The sequence below is a fragment of the Gorilla gorilla genome, chromosome 21 (genome assembly GCF_029281585.2).
Source record: "Gorilla gorilla gorilla isolate KB3781 chromosome 21, NHGRI_mGorGor1-v2.1_pri, whole genome shotgun sequence".
In the NCBI taxonomy this organism is placed as follows: Eukaryota; Metazoa; Chordata; class Mammalia; order Primates; family Hominidae; genus Gorilla; species Gorilla gorilla.
Genome location: NC_073245.2, coordinates 61,065,064 through 61,083,669, shown reverse-complemented (window position 1 = coordinate 61,083,669; position 18,606 = coordinate 61,065,064). Strand labels below are relative to the sequence as shown.

The 18,606-nt window shown below is 50.4% G+C and overlaps 1 protein-coding gene across 2 annotated transcripts in view; it reads left to right on the top strand.

The window, feature by feature from the left end:
- The first annotated feature begins 268 nt into the window (after window positions 1-268).
- The window catches only part of PREX1 (phosphatidylinositol-3,4,5-trisphosphate dependent Rac exchange factor 1), a 204,167-nt gene continuing 185,829 nt past the window's right edge, over window positions 269-18,606 (top strand). The window contains exon 1 of one of the 2 annotated variants that reach the window (XM_055373172.2): window positions 269-939. In XM_055373172.2, the coding sequence (XP_055229147.2) occupies window positions 721-939 (219 nt within the window). In that variant the 5' untranslated portion in view covers window positions 269-720. The remainder of the gene's footprint in view (window positions 940-18,606) is intronic. The other variant, XM_031004787.3, reaches the window with a different exon arrangement.

Sequence of the window (18,606 nt, the reverse complement as noted above, 5' to 3'; positions counted from 1 at the left end):
CGGGAGGGGCCGTCACTGCCCAGAGAGGGGCCGTCACTGCCCAGGCAGCGGCCGCCCCTGACTTCCCGGGGCCGCGGGGGCGCGCGTGGCTGGGCTGGCTTGCCCTCGAGCGGCTCCGCCGCGAGCTTTCCCAGCCCGGTGTTTACTTGGCCCGAGCAGCAGCCGGACCTGCAAGCGGGAGCCTGCGCGCGGCGGGTGTCGCGTGTGCCGGGTGGGAGTGGCGTAGCCCGCGGTGACGGCGGGTTGGGGGGCGCCACGCGTCCGGGCGCGGAGTTGGTACGCTCGGCTCGGCGTGCGCGCGGCCTCGGACTCCCGGCTCCGCGGGGCCCTTCCAGAGGCTCCCGCCCGACCCCCGAGCTTCCGACGGAGGCGCCGAGCGCCGCGCCGCGTCCGGGGGCCCCGTGCACGCGCAGAGCGCCTCTGCGGCCGAGCGCGGCGTGGCACTTGGCAGACGGTCCCTGGAGCGGGGGCGGGGGGCCAGCCGTCTGGGAGCCCCGAGGGCCGCCCCCTCCCGCCCCTCGCCCGGCCCCCGCGCGCTGCCTCCGCCCCCGGCCCAGCCGCCCGGCCCCCAGTCCCGCCCGCCGCGCCGGGAGCCCGGCCCGCCGCTGAGCCCGGCCCGCCGGCGCGCCCCGTCCGGGATGGGGCGCCTGGACGCCTGAGTTGCCGCTCGGCGCGACCTCCGCGCGGGGGAAGGAGCCGGCGCCGCGCGGCCGCGCTAGAATGGAGGCGCCCAGCGGCAGCGAGCCGGGCGGCGACGGGGCCGGGGACTGCGCCCACCCGGACCCCCGGACTCCTGGCGCCGCGGCGCCCAGCTCCGGCCCCGGCCAGTGCGCGGCCGCCCGGGAGTCCGAGCGCCAGCTGCGCCTCCGCCTTTGCGTCCTCAACGAGATCTTGGGCACCGAGAGGGACTACGTGGGCACCTTGCGCTTCTTGCAGTCGGTGAGTGTCGCTCGGGAGCGCGGGGACAGCTTTCCCTCCAGCCGCTCGCCCCGCTGCGGCCCCCACAACCTGTGGCCGTGGTCCCCGTGGGTGGAGAGTTGCCTCGGGGGCGCCCCGCGGGGCGCGCGGAAAGCGGGGGGGATCCGAGCTTCTCCAGAGCTGTCGCGTCGCCTCCCTCCCTGGCCGGCGCACGGTCCTGCTCCGACCGGGGCTCTCCCGCACTCCACTTCCCCGCGGCGCGCGCTGCCCTTTTGTCTTTTCTTTCCCGTCCCCGCCTTTCAAATAGTTTTAAAATTAGTTACATCCGCGATGCAGGGGCTTGGGGACCCCGGCGGCGCCGGGAGCTGGCGCTCCTGCGTCTTTTTCCCAGGAATAACTTCGCGCCCGGTGCACCACTCATCTAGGACAGACCGTAGGAGCCCCAGAGCCCAACGTCCCTGCGCGTTGATGGAGTAGGATAAAACGTGAAGCTCAGAGGAGGGGCGGGGATTGACAGAACCCCAGGGTAGAATCCCCCATGCACAGGTTTTTGCTGGAGTTCGGGGAGAGTGGGTTTCGAACTCAAGACTCGGCAGTCCAGGCTCCCTAACTGCATCCACCCCCCCCAACTCCCCATCTCCAAGTGCAAAACCACGGCCTCAGACTTTGTAAAATAACAACCGAGCACTTACTATGTGCCAGACACCTTACATGTGTCATTAATTAGCAGGTTTAACCTTCACAGGCGGCCTATGAAGTAGGGACGAATATTTCCCCCATTTTTAATTAAAAAAAATTTTTTTTTGAGACGGAGTCTCCGTCAGTCACCCAGGCCGGAGTACAGTGGCGCAATCTCGGTTCACTGCAACCTCCGCCTCCCGGGTTCAAGCAATTCTCTTGCCTCAGCCTCCCGAGTAGCTGGGATTACAGGCACGCGCCAGCCACTACGGCCGACTAATTTTTGTATTTTGAGCAGACAGGGAATTTCACGATGTTGGCCATGCTGGTCTTGGACTCCTGGCCTCAAGTGATCCGCCGACCTCGGCCTCCAAAGTGCAGGGATTACAGGCGTGAGCTACTGGGCCCTGCCTCCTCCGTTTTTAAGATTGGGAAAGTTTAGCTCCAGAGGGGCCGGGTAGCTTGTCTGGGATCGCACAGCTGATTAAGTGGGGGTACTGGGCTTTGAACCGGGACGATCCCAGCTGGTGTTCTAAACCCCTATTCTATGCTGCATTTTTCTTTTGCTTTTTTTCTGTGAGAGGGAGGAAGGGGCCACTTCCCTACTCTCCTAGGAAGTGAGAAAAGTGGCCAGCGGGTGGAGGGGGTGGGACGGGGCAGAGCCTTGGATGGAAGTTAGGAGACTCTAAAGTCTTTAATCTCCATGCCTCCTGCTGGGGCCTCATTTACTCCCCTTCTCTGCTCTAGGAAGTCTTTTAATCCTGGTTCAGGAAGGGCTGGTGTGGGGGTGGCTCTTTCAAAGACCCTAGAGCCAGGCTCTGTAGCTCCTAGTCTTTGGGAGAAAGAGGGAGACTCTGGGGTCCTCTGGGGCTCCCCATGGCTTAGGGGTGCAGCTGAGGCTGTGTGAGATCAGAGTTCCAGCTCAGGGAGGAGACAGCCCTAGACTAGAGCCCTTCTGCCTGTGAAAGGAGATGTACTGGGGGCAGGGGGGTGTGGGAGAGGGGGTTGTGCAGAAGCATTGAAAACCATTTGGCTAAAGGACCCTTCTAGTAAGGCCTGTAAGAATAAGGCACGATTGGCTTTCTTTCCCATCCCTTCTTCTCTCACAGTTTCGGGGGTGGGGGGTAGGGGAAGAATTTGTTCGGTTAGAAGCTGGCAGTTTTTGCATTATACATGTAGACAACCCTGGTGTCTCTGAGCAATGTCAAATTCTAGGGAACTCCTGACTTCTCCTTCTGAGCCACTCCCTGCTCCTCTGCTTGGAAGAGAAACAGGAAATACAAACCAATTTTGATATTAATGGGAAAGAAAATATACCTCTCCCTCCCACGCCCCTGCCCTAGATGGTGTGTTTCGTTTTAGAACAGATCTAGATTGTGTTTGAGTTAACTGTGGTTTTAAATCGTCCACGTGTTAGGAGTCGGAGGAAGCTGGAATAATGGAAACTGATTGGAACCAACCATTCTTATTATTCAAGAAACAGGAAAAAAAAAGATTTCTCTACTTTCACGTTATCTCCTTGACACTTTACATTTGCTGACTTCATCACATTTTTCTTTTTGTATCTGATGTGTCAGTTCTCAGATGAATTGGTTCTGACTTGGACATGTGTCTTGGACCAATCATGCTACGTGTCCTGACCTCACTTTCCCCACCTGTGAAACAAGGAGCGGGGAATCCAGGCTTCCTTTCTGCCTGGGCCTTTTGTGTGTCCCCAAGCTGGTGCCAGAAACAGACGGATTGTGTAACCTGACCAGCCATACGTTGTTTGTGAGCCACAGGAGTCCTCTCTCATCTTGGCCCGTCAGGAATGGCCCCTAAACATTCCAAGGCATTTTCGTTTTCAAAACTAACCTGGGGCTTAGAGCTTCAGGAACTGCTAATTACCAAGGCTTTCCATGGTTGCAAGGCTGGCAGCCTCAGGTTGTGATTCTCTTCTGTCTTCCCACTCTCTCTTCTCAGCCTTTATATTTGCTAAGGGATTTTCCCTGCTGTCTCCTGGCTTGGAAGAATGCACGGTAATCCCTCCCTGCTTTTATTTCCATGTGGTTAGAGGCAGGCCTTAAAGGACCACCCTGGTCTCCGTGTGTCCCTGGTGTGAAGGTCCCATTGGCCCATGGAAACCGTGGAAAGTAACCCCCGTGATAGGGGCCATGTGTGGCTTCTGTCCTGAAGGAGAGGACGGTGTAGTGGAGGATGGCCAAATGGGTGTTTAAAAAAAACAATCTAAGTGCAAGGCTCTGGAGCCAGACTGGTTGAGGTTAAATCCTTGGACTTGTGACCTTGGGCAAACACCTTAACCTGTTTGAGCCTTATTTGTAAAAAGAGGGATGTTAATAGGTCCTATTTTATAGGTTTTTAAAGAAGATAAGTGAGTTATAGAAATTGATGTAAAGCACTTAGAACAGTGTCTGGCAGTAAGGTATATAAATATTGGTTATTATTGTTGTTGTAGGAAAATTAAATAATACAGATAATTAGGGTTATGGGACTTCAGCATCCAGAGAGCAGGGGTGATCAGAGAGGGCTTCCTGGAGGAAGTGAGGTCTGAGTTAAGTCAGCACTGAGAGGAGGATGGGGGCTCTTGAGTGAGTTTCCTTTTGACACCCTAAACTCTGGCCACAGGAACCAGTGGTTTTGTTTGGTTCCAGGCCGAGGGCTTTGTGGTTCCTCGAGAATCTTCCCATCTTTCCCCATCTCCTTCAGGAACTGGGTTGCACTCCCTCCCTAATCTCCAGGGAGTCCTCTGAGTTTGGTGTTTTGCGTGTGTTTATTAAGTAATCATGAAAAGGCAAGGACAGCCCTTTCATAGAGATGCTGGATCAGTCTTGGGGGAAACAGTGCCTGGGGTTTTGACTCAGAACCTTGGCTTGAATCATTTCGAGGCCCTGGCTATGTGGGGTGCTCCCCGTGTGCTTTGGGCAGCGCTAGTCATGATGAAAACAATGACGGTCATTGCTGTGCAGGAACTGACTTTGATTCATCACTTGCCATTCTAAGCACTTTGCATGTGTCAACTCATTTAATTTTCTCTGTGAAGGGGATGCTGTTTTTATCCCCATTGAGAGGTGAGGAAACTGAGGCAAAGTGAATCTAAGTGAGCTGCTCTGGGTCAGGTGGACAGCATTGCCAGGATTTGATCCTAGGCTGCCTGACCCCAGAACTCATGTCCCCAGCCACTTCATAGACCGCCTTTGGCTGATCCAAGAAGGGCTTGGCACATGATTTATTAAGGTGGCAGAACTGGGATTTGAACCCAGGTCTATGTGATGTTTCACCTCCGCCTGCGCTTCCTCCTGTTACTTCCCCTCTGTGACTCCCATTCTTTTCTCCACAGAATGGGCAGAACTGTGGACAGATAGAAATGGCAGGCTGCCGAGTTCTTGCTCTGGGCTCTGGGTCTGTTCATGGCACGAGGGTTGAGTGAGGCTCTGGAGTCGTGCTGCTGGTGTTCAAATCCAGGCTTCCTCCACTTGGATTGTAGGTGACCTTGGGCTGATCACTGACTTGCTCTGTGCCTCAGTTTCCACATCTGTCCAACGGGCACAGTGTAGCACCTGCGTCACAGGGATGTGGTGAAGCTTGGATGAGCCTGAGGTCAAAGCTGTTAGAACAGTGCCAGGCGCACTGGGTGTTTGGAATGCTGTGCGGGTATTTTGGGGGATATGCAGCTCTTTGGAGCTCAAAGGCCCCCCACTCCCCTAGAGGAGGCTGAGTAGACCTTGGGCCCACCTGCCAAGGGGAGGCACCTCAGGGGCAGGTGCCAGTAACTCCCATGATGGGTGTGTCAGCTGAGCAGTGGTTGAAAGAGAAGAGAGGGCCTGGGTGGGTGGGCAGAGAGGCCTGTGGGTGGGAGTCGGTCAGCAGCTCCTCGAAGGTCTCCCTGTGGCTGAGGACAGAGAGCTATAGAGACACAGAGGGTCTGCCTGGAACCGACCAGGATGGGAGTCTCTGAGGAACAGGGATTGTGGGCAGAAAGCTCCCAGAATGCTTTCTGTGGTTCTGCTTTTTGGAGGGAGGAGACAAAAGTTTTTCTTCTCATTGGAGCTCCGCTTGCCAAACAAGAAACTGTGGTTTTTTGTTGTCACTATTTTTTTTTCTGTTTTAAAAGATTCTGTACTCCTAGTCTCACACTAGGGAGAAATGCCACGGGTGGTTGGGGTGGGGGCAGGTCTTTGATTTCACAGTCATTGAGGCAGAGGGACCTCCCCAGTGACTTGGGGGGATTTTCACGTGGTCTTCATATGAAAAGTAGGATGCTGAGAGGTATATGTAATGCAGTCCTTTTGGAAAATAAACAATAACCATAATATACACATGTGTGTTATATGTATAAGGTGACAGTAGGTTGGAGAAAAGGATGGAAGGACATGTATCTTATGCAGAAAGGCAACCAGGAAGATAAGGAAGTAAAATCCTGTTTATAATACCCTTTTCGTATAAAATTATGCATATGTATGCGAATATATTTTTTAAGAAGCCGACAGGAAGAATTGTATTTTCAACATGGTTATTAGATTAATGCAATAGTAATAATGGTAACAGTTTGCTAATATTTATATACTTGCAAGCCCTGTTTATAAGTTCCTTAAGCATTAACTCAAAAGTTGCAGGTATTCTTATGCTTCCTGTTTTACAAATGAAACAAAGACACAGAGAGGCCAAGTCAGTTTCCCAAGGTCACACAGCCTGACAGAACTGGCACTTGGACCCAGGTAATGCGGCTGCATGGCCCACATTCTTCACCACTATCCTGAATTGCACCAACATGAGGCTGTGTTCATGAGCAAAATTACTGCCCCTGTGAGACCTCTGGGCTGCCCAGGTGGGCAAGAATTAAGTCAAAAAGTCCACCTTATTTCAGTTTTCAGATGCCGGAGAGCCTGGAACAGGCCACCTTGTGTTGGGCTCATCATCATCAGGAAGTCAGTGAAAATCTTTTGATGGTAAAAACCTGAGTGTCAGCAGGATTTAGATGGGTTACATTTTTTTTAATGTATGGCAGACAGAGAGCTCTGTACAGGTAAAACCATGAAGATATGAGACTGCTTTTCTCTGTGTGCAGGTATTTATGGAGCATCTGCTGTATATCCTGGGCAGTGTTCTGGGCCATGAGAATGAAGTCCTCAACAGGTCCTTGTCCTTATAAGAAGGACAACCCCATGGGGATTCTACGACTCATTCTTCAGACAAACCTTCTGGAAGCCTACCTACTTTTATTCTGGTGTTTGCCCTGGTAGCAATTTAACTGTCACTTTAAGAAGACGCGAATGGGGTTGGTGTCTCTGGCTTTTGAGACTTCAGGGCACCCCTTTCTTGGAGAGAAAGATACTTCTTTATCAGGCCAGAGAGCTGAAGACCTGTTGGGCTTGGGGCCACTCCCTTTGATAAAGAAACCCACATCCTATTTGCTTCACAGCCACTCTCCCTTAAAGGTTTTGCAAGAGTAAGTGTTTGAAGCAGGTCATGCCTGGCTGCAGGAGAACCTGACCTCTCCAGATTTTTGGGGCTTCTTTTCTTTTTTTCCAACAGACGCAGGCATGCTGGCTAGAATACTGGAGGGAGGTGGGTGATAGGGTGGGCTGCCCCTCAAACCTGTGTGCTGTGTCCCATAGCATCATTCCCCAGACATGGGGCCAGGTCGGAGCTGATTCCTGCCCTGCGTTTCGGAGATCTTGAACAGAAGCCAGGTGGGTCATTCGGTCTGAATCTCCTTGTTTTGCAGGTGACATAAGTTGCGTCCCCAGAGGGGAGGTGAGCACCAGTTAAGGGCAGTAGCCACTCAGTTTGTTAGAGTTCCATCCCCAGATACCTGGGAAGAGAGCTTGGTGGCCCACATCCTTTTCTGGGGATCTGTGTTTTAGTCAGGATCAAAAATCCCCCCCTTTTTTTTAAGATGGAGTCTTGTACTGTCACCCAGTCTGGAGTGCAGTGGCGTGATCTTGGCTCACTTCAACCTCTGCTTCCCGGGTTCAAGCGATTCTCTTGCCTCATCCTCCCGAATAGCTGGGACTACAGGCACGTGCCACCACGCCTGGCTAATTTTTGTATTTTTTTAGTAGAGACAGGGTTTCACCATGTTGACCAGGCTGGTATTGAACTCCTGACATCAAGTGTTCTGCCCGCCTTGGCCTCCCAAAGTGCTGGGATTATAGGCGTGAGCCACCATGTCCGGCCAGAAGTCCCTCTTGAAGAGGTTTCACGGGGTCATTTCTGGCCCTAGCGTTGGTCTGGAGCAAATCCCACTAGTCTCTCAGCCTTCAGCACTGTCGACATACGGGGCTGGACCATTCTTTGCTGTGGGGGGGCTGTCCTGTGCATTGTAAGATGTTTAGCAGCATCGCTGGCCTCTACCTACCAGATGCCAGTAGGACCCCTCTTCCCCAGTTGTGACAACCACAGATGTCTCCAGATATTCCAGGTATCCACTAGAGGTGGTTGGGTGTGAAAAATAGCCCCCAGTTGAGAACCACTGGGCTAAAAGCTCCTTTGACTACCACCTGTGCTCTCAGATCGTGTGGGGGCATTAGCATGCCTGTGTAGAAATACGTGAGATTGATGTGTTTATGTAAGTAGCATAATACGGTTTGCCCTTTTCACCCAGCAGAGTGTCTGGGAGTCTCCCTCTCTTGCGGTTCACGGTTTAGAGCACAGACTCTCAAGCCACCTGGCCTGGGTTCAGATCCCAGCTCTTCCCCTGTGTGACCTTGGGGATGTTGCTTTGCCTCTCTGAGTCCTGGTTTCCCCATCTGCAAAATGGGGATGACCCCAGCACTCCTAGAGTTACTCTAGGGAGCGAGTACAGTGACTGTGTGCGGGCTCAGCCAGAGGAAGTCCCAAGGAAGAAGCAGAGCCCTCCAGCCTCCCAGCCCTGTGTGGATTTTTAAGCTTATTTTTATTTTCTTGGCTCCTTGAGGACCAGAAGGGAATCTGTCTGCTCTTCTTTTGTCTTGTGGTCAGACACTGAATCTGTGTTTACCCGCCTGATTCCTTCCCCAGGGTGGAACTGACAGACGATCCCTTGATTCTGGGCCAGGGGAGGCGAGGCTATTTCAGGCTGGCGGGACTGGGGCCACTGAAAGCTGGTGCAGGCAGGTGGCCATCAGCCGTCAGGACCCAGGGTCTTGTGCTTCCCCCCTTGCTGGGAGGGTGGTTGGCTTCTGTGCATCTCTCAGGAGAAGCGAGGCCAGGGTCAGGGTGTGGGCAGTTGATGCTTTCATCCACTAATCGACTTATTCATTCAGTAAATGGCCATTCAGCACCCACTGTGTGCCAGGCACTGTGCTAGGTGCTGGCATGTGGCTGGAACAAGACAGACAAGGTCTCTGCCCTCAGGGAATCTTCAGACACCGCAAAAAGAAATCCCTTGAGAAAAGGACCAGAGTTGTCATAATAAGGACACCCACTGAGGCCTTGCTGTGTTCCAGGTACTGTGCCACATGCTTCTTGAGCCCTTGCAGCAACTCCCTGAGGTCAATATCATCATTATACCTATTTTGCAGATGGGGAAACTAAAGCCGGGAGAGGTTGAGTAACTTGCTCAAGTCCACACAGCTGGGGAGTGGATTCAGACAGAAGGAAATAAAATGAGGTTATGTTTGTGACAGGGATGGTCACATCTACTTTAGATGGGATGGGCAAGGAAGGCTTTTCTAGGGAGATGACATTTGACCAAGTCCTGAAGGAGGAGAAGGAGCCCTGGTGGAAAGAGTGGAGAAAAGTGTGTTCCAGGCCACGGGAGCAGCAGATGCAAAGGCCCTGAGGCAGGACTGTGCCAGGCTTGTTTGAGGAACAGTAAGAGGCCAGGGTGGCTGGAGGGGAGAGTAAGGGAGATGTGATTGGCATGTTGGCAGGGTCCAGGTTGCGTGGGCCTCAGATGCATGGTGAGCAGTTTGGGTTTTATTCCTGGTGGTGTGAGGAGCCACCAGAGTGCTTTCAGTTGGATATGGCATGGGTCAGTTGGTGACGTGGAAACCAAGACTGTACAATGGTCTTACTAAGGTCTCAGAGAGGAATGAGTGTACCGTCCCCTCCCACAGCAGATCCCCTGCCTGCTCCCAGGCTGCTCTGTGACCTACGGCTGGTTCTGTCCTCTCTTTGGGTTTCAGCTTTCCTGTGGGTACTGGGTTACCAAGTAACCAGGGCAGGCTTCCTGGAGGAGGCCAGTGGACCCAACCACACCCAAAGAGGAGTTTGGGCCCCCATCTGTGGCCAGAATGTGGATGAGCTGTGAAGGCAGCTGCCTCTGGGCTGGGAGGGCTGTTGATGCGAGATGAACCTCTGCTTCCTGAGACAAAGGAAGGTGCCCCTTGTTTTCTGTTCAGGAAACTCATTTGCATAATTAAAAACTGTTTGGCGGGATCGGTACTCCACCCTCCATGCATAGGCATCATAACAGCACTTTACTCTCTATTAGCTCTCACCTCTGCCCTGTGGGGGATGGATTTTTCAGGCCCACTTCCTGCATGAGGAAAATAGCTGCAGAGGGGAAGTGGCGTACCTGAGGACACGCAGCCGGGAATGGCCAGGGCCATTGCAGTTGACTCTTTTCATCTCACCCTGGCCTCCCACATTCTGTTCTCCTTATGCAGTCAGAGGGATCCAGTGAGACCCTAATCAGTTACAGTTACATCTAACTCAGCATAAAAGCAGTCCTTAGTCTGGCCTGGAATGTCGCACAAGACCTACCCCTCTTGGCTCTCCCAGCTCCTCTTTCATTACTCCTTTTTCCCCATAAAGTTTTAAAAACTGAGATGTGAATTCACAAATCATAAACCTCACCCTTTCAAACTGTACGATTCGGTGGTTTTGAGTATATTCACCAAGTTGTGCAGTCATCCCCATTATCCAATTCCAGAATCTTCTGGGTAGCTCTTACCCCCTCGCCCACTTCCTCCAAGCGCATTTGCCTTTTCTCAAATGCACCAAGCACGCACCTGCCTCAGGGCCCTTGCACCTGTGCTGTCTGGAATGCGCTCCCTCCCACCCCCCAGTGTCCTCGTGGCTCAGCCCTCCACCTCCTTCAGGCCTTTGCTCAAAATCATGTTCTTGACTGGGTCTTTTCTGACACCGCACATCCCCACCTTGCCATTTCTTCCCTTGCTTGCGTTGTTTTTTTCCCACTAGCTAACACACTGGACATTTTACTTATTTATTGCTTATTGTCTGCCTCCCTCACTGGAATGTCACAGGCATGCCAAGAGGATAGAGATTTTGATCTCCAGCACCAACAATGCCTGCCACATAGTAGATGCTCATTAAGTATTTTTTGAATGAAAAAAATTGCTTCTATATGTGCCTATGTTTTATTACATGATGTGATTGTTTTGAATTATATAACTGCTAAGCATTTTTGTGCAGACTTCTGGGGACTAAGATGGTCTGGTGTCTTTTGACTATGTGGGTATGTGTGAGCTGGGGGATTTTGCACAGGAGAATTTTTTACAGTGTGGCGTTGTGCTCAAGTGCCAGGGGCCTAGCTAGATTGTCTGGGTCTGAATCTTATCTCTGCGCCTCAGCAGCTGTGTGACCCTGGGCAAGAAGCTTTCCCTCTCTGAACCTTGGTTTCCTCATCTATAAAATATGTTGAGACACTTGGCTCACTGCCTGGCACCTGAGCAGGCCCCAGTAATTAGTAGAGGTTATTTTTAAACATTCTGTTTTAGAATCTTAGTATTTCCCTACTTTTTGCAGAGGAACAGTTACAGCATATCATCTTGAACACACTGCCTGAGATCCTTCCTGGGACTTGAAATACGTGACTGAATTTAGTTTGACCAAGTGGTCCCTTGCCCTGGACATTGGTCTTTGCACTCTGAAGGCAGTTGGGAGTAACTGGGATGGCTGTAAGTTGGAGCTAGAAGATGCTGTTCACTCTCTTCTCCAAGCAATCCATCCGAAGATTGAAAAAACAGATTGGTGTCTCAAAAATACATGACAGCACCTCCCATTGCCCTGCTGTGAAATCCCTCCATGAACCTGAAAGGGCACAGAACACGCTGCTTCCCACTTTCTTGGTGAGGCTGTTACACATCCTGTTTCATTTACAGCCTTGCAGTTTTGCAGATGAGGAAACTGAGGCCCAGAGAGGGTGAGGTCACTTGCCTAGGATCACACAGAGATGGCGTATTAGTTATCTGTTGCTGCCAAACAAGTTACCACACATTTAGTGGCTTAAAATAACGCCTGTTAATTACCTCGAAGTTTCTGTGGGCCAGAAGTCTGGGTGCAATGTAACTGGGTTTTCTACTGAAGGTCTCATGAGGCTGCCATCAGGGTGTTGACCCAGGCTGTGATCTCATCTGATGCTTGGAGCGAGGAGGGTCTGGGGCATGGGAGGGATCTGCATGGGGTTGTTGGCAGAATTTAGTTCCGTGCATTGTGGAGCCGGGGTCCCCATTTTTTGCAGGGTATTGGCTGGTGATCACCCTCACTTCCTAGAGGTGCCTTGAGTCTTAGGGGTGTGGTCCTGCCACAACATAGCCACATCACGGCCAGCAGGTGAATCACTTGCTTTGAATATCTTCCTTTAGGAAGGGCCTAGAAGTGTACTTGTACTCTTCTCCCTGCTTTATCCCCCCGCAGGCGTCTTTTAAGGCTTTACCTGATTAGGTCAGGCTCACTCAGTCAGCTGATTTTGGACCCTGATTATATCTGCAAAATCCCTTCGCCTCTGTCATTTACCAGTCACAATGACAGTCCCACTTACATGAAATGGGAAAGGATCCTCCAGGGCGTGGACACAGGGGGCAGTGATCCTGGGGCCATCTCAGGGTTCTGCCCACCAACAATGGTCAGTGGTGGGTTTGAACTCAGGATTATTCTACTCCAAAGCCCATATTTGTGACCACTGTGCTTTACTTTATTTACTCCCTCTCTGGCCCTGCCCAGAGTGAACCCTGAGTAAGGTGAACTGATTGGCTGTTGGCCTCATTCTGGCTCATTCTGAGCGAGACGGGGCAGGTGGGCTGTATTATGAGGTGTGGTTTCCTTGCTGGTAAGACCTGGTCTCTCCAACACAGTACACAGACCCCCAGCGTCTCTCTGGTTTTTTTTTTTTTCCTTTTTTTCTTTTTTTTTTGAGACAGAGTCTCACTCTGTTGCCAAGGCTGGAGTGCAGTGGTGCAATCTCGGCTCACTGCAACCTCCACCTCCCAGGTTCTAGCGATTCTCCTGCCTCAGCCTCCCGAGTAGCGGGGATTACAGGCGTGTGCCAACACGTCTGGCTGATTTTTGTAATTTTAGTAGAGACAGGGTTTTGCCACATTGGCCAGGCTGTGGTCTCAAACCCCTGACCTCAGGTGATTTGCCCACTCGGCTGACTCCCAAAGTTCTGAGATTACAGGCAATGAGCCACTGTGCCCGGCCGCCCCAGCATCTCTTGAAATGATTTGCCAACTGGGTTGTTGAAGTTGAAGCCAGAGCGTCTACCCCAGCCTGGTACCCCCGTTACCTAGAAGTGTAGGCTTAGACCTGGCCACGGGACAGATGCCTGACTGCTTTCTCCCAGGGGACATTTATGCCAGATGTTGTCTGTGCTGTTTACTCTGAGTGTGGGGTGGGGAGTGAGGAAGCCCATCTGATTGCATTGATCTCCACATATTAGGGCTTTTCCAGATAACTCATTGTTTAGTGATTTCCAATTTGATTCTATTGTGTTCAGAGAACATATTCTGTGGGTTTTCAATCCTTTGAAATTGAGACTTGGTTTATGACCCAGCAGATAGTCTACCTTAGGGACCATTTCATGTACATTTGAAAAGAATGTGTCTTCTGCTGTCGTTGGGTGCAGTGTTCTACAAATGTCATTTGGATCAAGGTGGTTGGTAATGTTGTTCAGATCTGTATATCCTTACTGATGCTTGGTCTCCTTGTTCTGGTAGTTATTGAGAGAAGGCTCTGGAAGTCTCCATCTGTGACTATAGATTTATGTTTTTCTCCTTTGAGTTCTGTCAGTTATTAGTTTTTGCATTTTAAAGTTCTCTTGCTGGAAATACACGTTTATGATTATGTCTTCCTGGTGAATTGACCCTTTTATCATTATGAAATACTCCTTTTTATCTCTGATAATGCTCCTTGTCTTGAAGCCTGTTTTGTCTGATATTGCTATAGCCATGTCGCCTTTCTTCTGCTTACTGTTTTCCATTTTTTTCGTTTCTGCCTCTGTGTCTTTATATTCCAAGTGCATCTCCTACAGGCATCATATAGTTGGGTCTTGCTTTTCTAAATCCATTCTGACAGTTGCAACCTTTTAATTAGACTGTTTAGCTTATGTATATTTAATGTAATTACTGACAGGGTTGGGTTTAGCTCCAACACCCTGCCATTTCATTCTGGTTTGTTTGCTGTGGACATTAACAGCACAAGGAGTCCTCTTCCTCCCCCATCCTCACTCTGCTGGAGGTGGAACATGGAGGTTAATCGAATCCCAGCTCCTTATGATGGCTTAGAAGGTATTATGTGATCCAGCTTTAGCTCACTGTGCAGACCTCATCTCCCCGCCTTGTTCATTCTGTCCTGGCCCCACCACATTTCTTTCTATTCTTGCGCTGTATTCAACTGGCTCCAGCCTCTAAGCCTTTTCCTTTGCTCTTCCTATTACCTGGAGCTCTTGGAACCCTGATTTGTACCAAGGACCCCCCTTTCTCTTTCAGCTTTCAGCTCAAGTGCCGCTTCCTCAGAGAGCCTTCTAGTCCCTTTCTCTACACCACTGCACTGATTTTCTTCTTGACCTGTCGCTGCCTGGAATTATCTTGTTGATTTATTTGTTTAGTATCTGTCTCTCCCATTAGAATATAAGTTGCATGAGGTCACAGCCCTTGTCTGCTGTGTTCATGGCCAAGTCCCTGGTGATCAGCACTTAATGGGGACTCTGTTAGCATTTGTGGAAGAAATGAATGCATGAGCAAAAGGGGCTGAATGGGGCCCACTCTGTGGCAGAGGCCTTCCTGGCCATGACTGTGTCTTGGGAGCGTGAACCCACGTGTAGGGGCAGCCGTAGCCTGGGTTCCTTGGCCTCCTGCCCTTACCACACTGGGGAGGGCAAAGGGATTGGAAAGTTTTATTTGCCACGTCAGGGAGCTCTGGGTGGTCTCAGCCACCAGCCAGTGGCCCACCAAGCTGTTGATTGGGTGGTTTTAATGATTTATTTCCCCTTGAACACAAAGGTAGTAAATACAGTGGAGGTGTGAGTATCAAAAGCACATTCCCTTATGTCTGTTCAGCTACAGGCGCTCTTATGGAACCCAGTATGGTAAAATGATATTTTGTGTGTATACCTGGCTGCATATATTATTCATTCCTACACGCATATGGCAGTCTAGGCACAAAACCAAACATGTTGTATTTCTGGGCAATTTAATATGTTCTTTTCAGAGTTAACTTTTTGGTAACTTTTTATTTGATCACTCCCCCTCTCCCTTTCCTTTCTTCTCCCCTGTCTCCATCATGCACACACACGTTATTATTATTTTGATCTATTTGAGAGTAATTGCAGACATGATGCCCCTGCAAACCTTGGCATGCATCACTTAGGAAGAGACATTCTCTTATGTAACCACAGTGCCTTGAACAACAAAATCAGGCAAGTCAACATTTATACTAAATGATACAACGCACAGTCTATATTCAGATTTCACCTATTTCTCCCCAAGTGTTCCCTATACCCATCTCCTCGCCCATCCCCACCCCCTCGCCCATCCCCACCCCCAGTCCAGGATCTAGTCCTGGATCACGCATTGTATTTGGCAGTCCAGCTCTGGTGATTTTGATTGTCCTCAGTAGAAAGTCTCCACTGAGATGTGCTCATGCTTGTCCCAGAGCCAAGCTCTGTGACCAGCTCTGTGACCTCGGGAAGCTGATTCTTGGACCTCAGTTTCTTCAGCTATAAAATGGGGAAATTGCTGTCCCTACCTCATAGACTTGTTCCCTTGTTCCAACACATTGTGTTAAGCACCTACTGTGTGCCTGGCCCAGATGCTGGGATACAGCAGGATGCAGGGCAGGCCGACATCTGGGCCGTTGGGGTGGAGTAGAGTAGGTGAGTGCTGGGTGTGGAGCCGGCTCCCTAGGACGCCCACCACGTATGGCTGTGTTTGCAGTTACTGCGCTCGTTTTAGAAAATTTGGGAAATAAAGATGAATAAAAAGATCTCACTCTTCTAAATAGCTGTTTCACCTTTGGGTGTATTTCCTCTTTGTTCCTTGCATTTGGTCTGAGCCTGGTACACGACAGCAGATACTGCTTGTGCATACTTCCTCGTGTCACTGCTAAATGCTCTCCATCAGCAAGCCTTTCATGGCTTCGTAATGAAATGTGGGGGCTGGATCATGGCCACTGTCCAGTTCAAATCCTGACTGCCTACCTGCTGTGTGGTCAGTGGCCCAGCTGCTCCATCTGTGTGTGCCTCGGTTTCCTCATCTCCTAAAATATTGCCCTCTTCTTAGATTGAGGGGGGAATTAGGTGAATTAGGACCTGCAAAGCTATCAGAACAATGCGAGGTACATAGTAAGCATTCCATATATATTAGCTATACTTATAAGAATTATTATACTAATATATAATTTAATAGTAGCATTCTAGTAAAATTATTATTATTTACCCATTCCTCTTATATTATTTACCCATTCCTCTTACATTATTTACCCATTCCTCTTACATTATTTACCCATTCCTCTTATATTGGGGCATTTAGGTAGTTTTCAGTTTTTCACAATGACAGTCCATCTGCATCTTTGTTGATTGCTACCGGTTCTTTTGTCAATTTAGTAACTGAGGGCTGAAAAAACCTGGGTTTAGGACCCTTTGGTCCTTATTAGCCCAAAGAAATTATTGGCACTAGAATCCTGGAAACGGGCTGTTGGAGCTGGAAGACACTGAGACATCATCTCATCCAGTCATCTCGCTTTTCAGGAAGGGGAAATTGAGGCACCGAGCTGTTCAGTCACTTGGCCTGGGGATCCCAAGTGGGTCTGTGGTTGAGATGGAACCGAAACCCAGGTTTTCTGACTCCTATCCCGTGATAGTCTGCTTTTGTCCAACAGCTAAGACTCCTTGGAGGATAGAGAGGGAGGTTTAAGTTGTATCCAAATGAGTTGGATGAATGTTTTGTCCTAGGGGATTCCCTTGTCTCTGGGAAACTTCACTTTCAGATTCTTTGACTTCAGTGATCAGTAGTGTGAGGGGGGTGTGTGTGTATCCAGGTCTGGTCAGTAGAGTGCATGCACACGTGTGTGTGTGTGTATCCAGGTCTGGTCAGTAGTGTGCATGCACACGTACGTGTGTGTGTGTGTGTGTATCCAGGTCTGGTCAGTAGTGTGCATGCACACGTGTGTGTGTGTGTGTATCCATGTCTGGTCAGTAGTGTGCATGCACACGTGTGTGTGTGTATCCAGGTCTGGTCAGTAGTGTGCATGCACACGTGTGTGTGTATCCAGGTCTGGTCAGTAGTGTGCATGCACACGTACGTGTGTGTGTGTGGGTGTGTATCCAGGTCTGGTCAGTAGAGTGCATGCACACGTGTGTGTGTGTATCCAGGTCTGGTCAGTAGTGTGCATACACACGTGTGTGTGTGTGTATCCAGGTCTGGTCAGTAGTGTGCATACACACGTGTGTGTGTGTGTGTGTATCCAGGTCTGGTCAGTAGTGTGCATGCACACGTACGTGTGTGTGTGGGTGTGGGTGTGTATCCAGGTCTGGTCAGTAGAGTGCATGCACACGTGTGTGTGTATCCAGGTCTGGTCAGTAGTGTGCATGCACACGTGTGTGTGTGTGTGTGTATCCAGGTCTGGTCAGTAGTGTGCATGCACACGTGTGTGTGTGTGTGTGTGTGTGTGTGTATCCAACTCTGGTCAGAAGTCATTGATTGTACCCTTGCTGTGGGCCAGGCCTTGTACAAGCTACTGAGGCCACAGATGTGATGAAAGCAGGGCCCCTCCTTTTACTTATGATCAGAACCACTGGTTCCAAACCCAGCGGTCCTAAGTCCAGATTAGGCCCATATGTGGGTTTTGTCAGCCTGCACGGGATTGTTTTAAAATTTTTTGTTTAGGCTGGGTACAGTGGCTCAGGCCTGTAATCCCAGCACTTTGGGAGGCTGAGGTGGGTGGATCACCTGAGGTCAGGAGTTCGTGACCAGCCTGGCAAACATAGTGAAACCCCATGTTTAATAATAAAAAAAAATTGTTATTTACTTGCCAACAATGAAAAATGAAGACATTTCATACAAAAACCTATTATTTCTGGCTTCTTAGTAATCAGAAGATGTGTCGCTTGCTCTTCTGCAGGCAGCGTTTGGTTTGGCTGGACCTGAAGAGCAGCTGCCCCTTCTGCAGGGCACAGGGCTTCAGTCTCCATTTAGCCACAGTCTCCACCCCTCCATAACATGTTCCTAACACTGAGACCAAACATTGGCACTTGCCCTGCTGGTTTTTAATTATTATTATTATTATTTTTTTGAGGAGGAGTCTGGCTCTTGTCGCCCAGGCTGGAGTGCAGTGGTGCGATCTCAGCTCACTGCAGCCCCTGCCTCCCGGGTTCAAGTGATTCTTCTACCTCAGCCTCCCAAGTAGCTGGGACTACAGGTGTGCACCACCACGCCTGGCTAATTTTTGTATTTTTAATAGAGATGGGGTTTTGCTATGTTGGCCAGGCTGGTTTCAAACTCTTGATCTGAGATGATCCACCTGCTTCAGCCTCCCAAAGTGCTGGGATTACAAGAGTGAGCCACCGTGCCCTGCCTTTTTTTTTTTTTTTTTAAATTGAGGTGAGATCTTGCCTTGCTGCCCAGGCTGGAGTGCAGTGGTGTGATCATAGCTCACTGCAGCCTCCAACCCCTCCTGGGGTGACCTTCCCACCTCAGCCTCCTGAGTAGCTGTAACTACAGGTGAGTGTCACCATGCCCAGCTAATTAAAAAAAAAATTTTTTTTTTAGAGATAAGGGTCTCACTATGTTGCCCAGGCTGGTCTTGAACTCCTGGACTTAAGCGATCCTCCTGCCTCAGCCTCCCAAA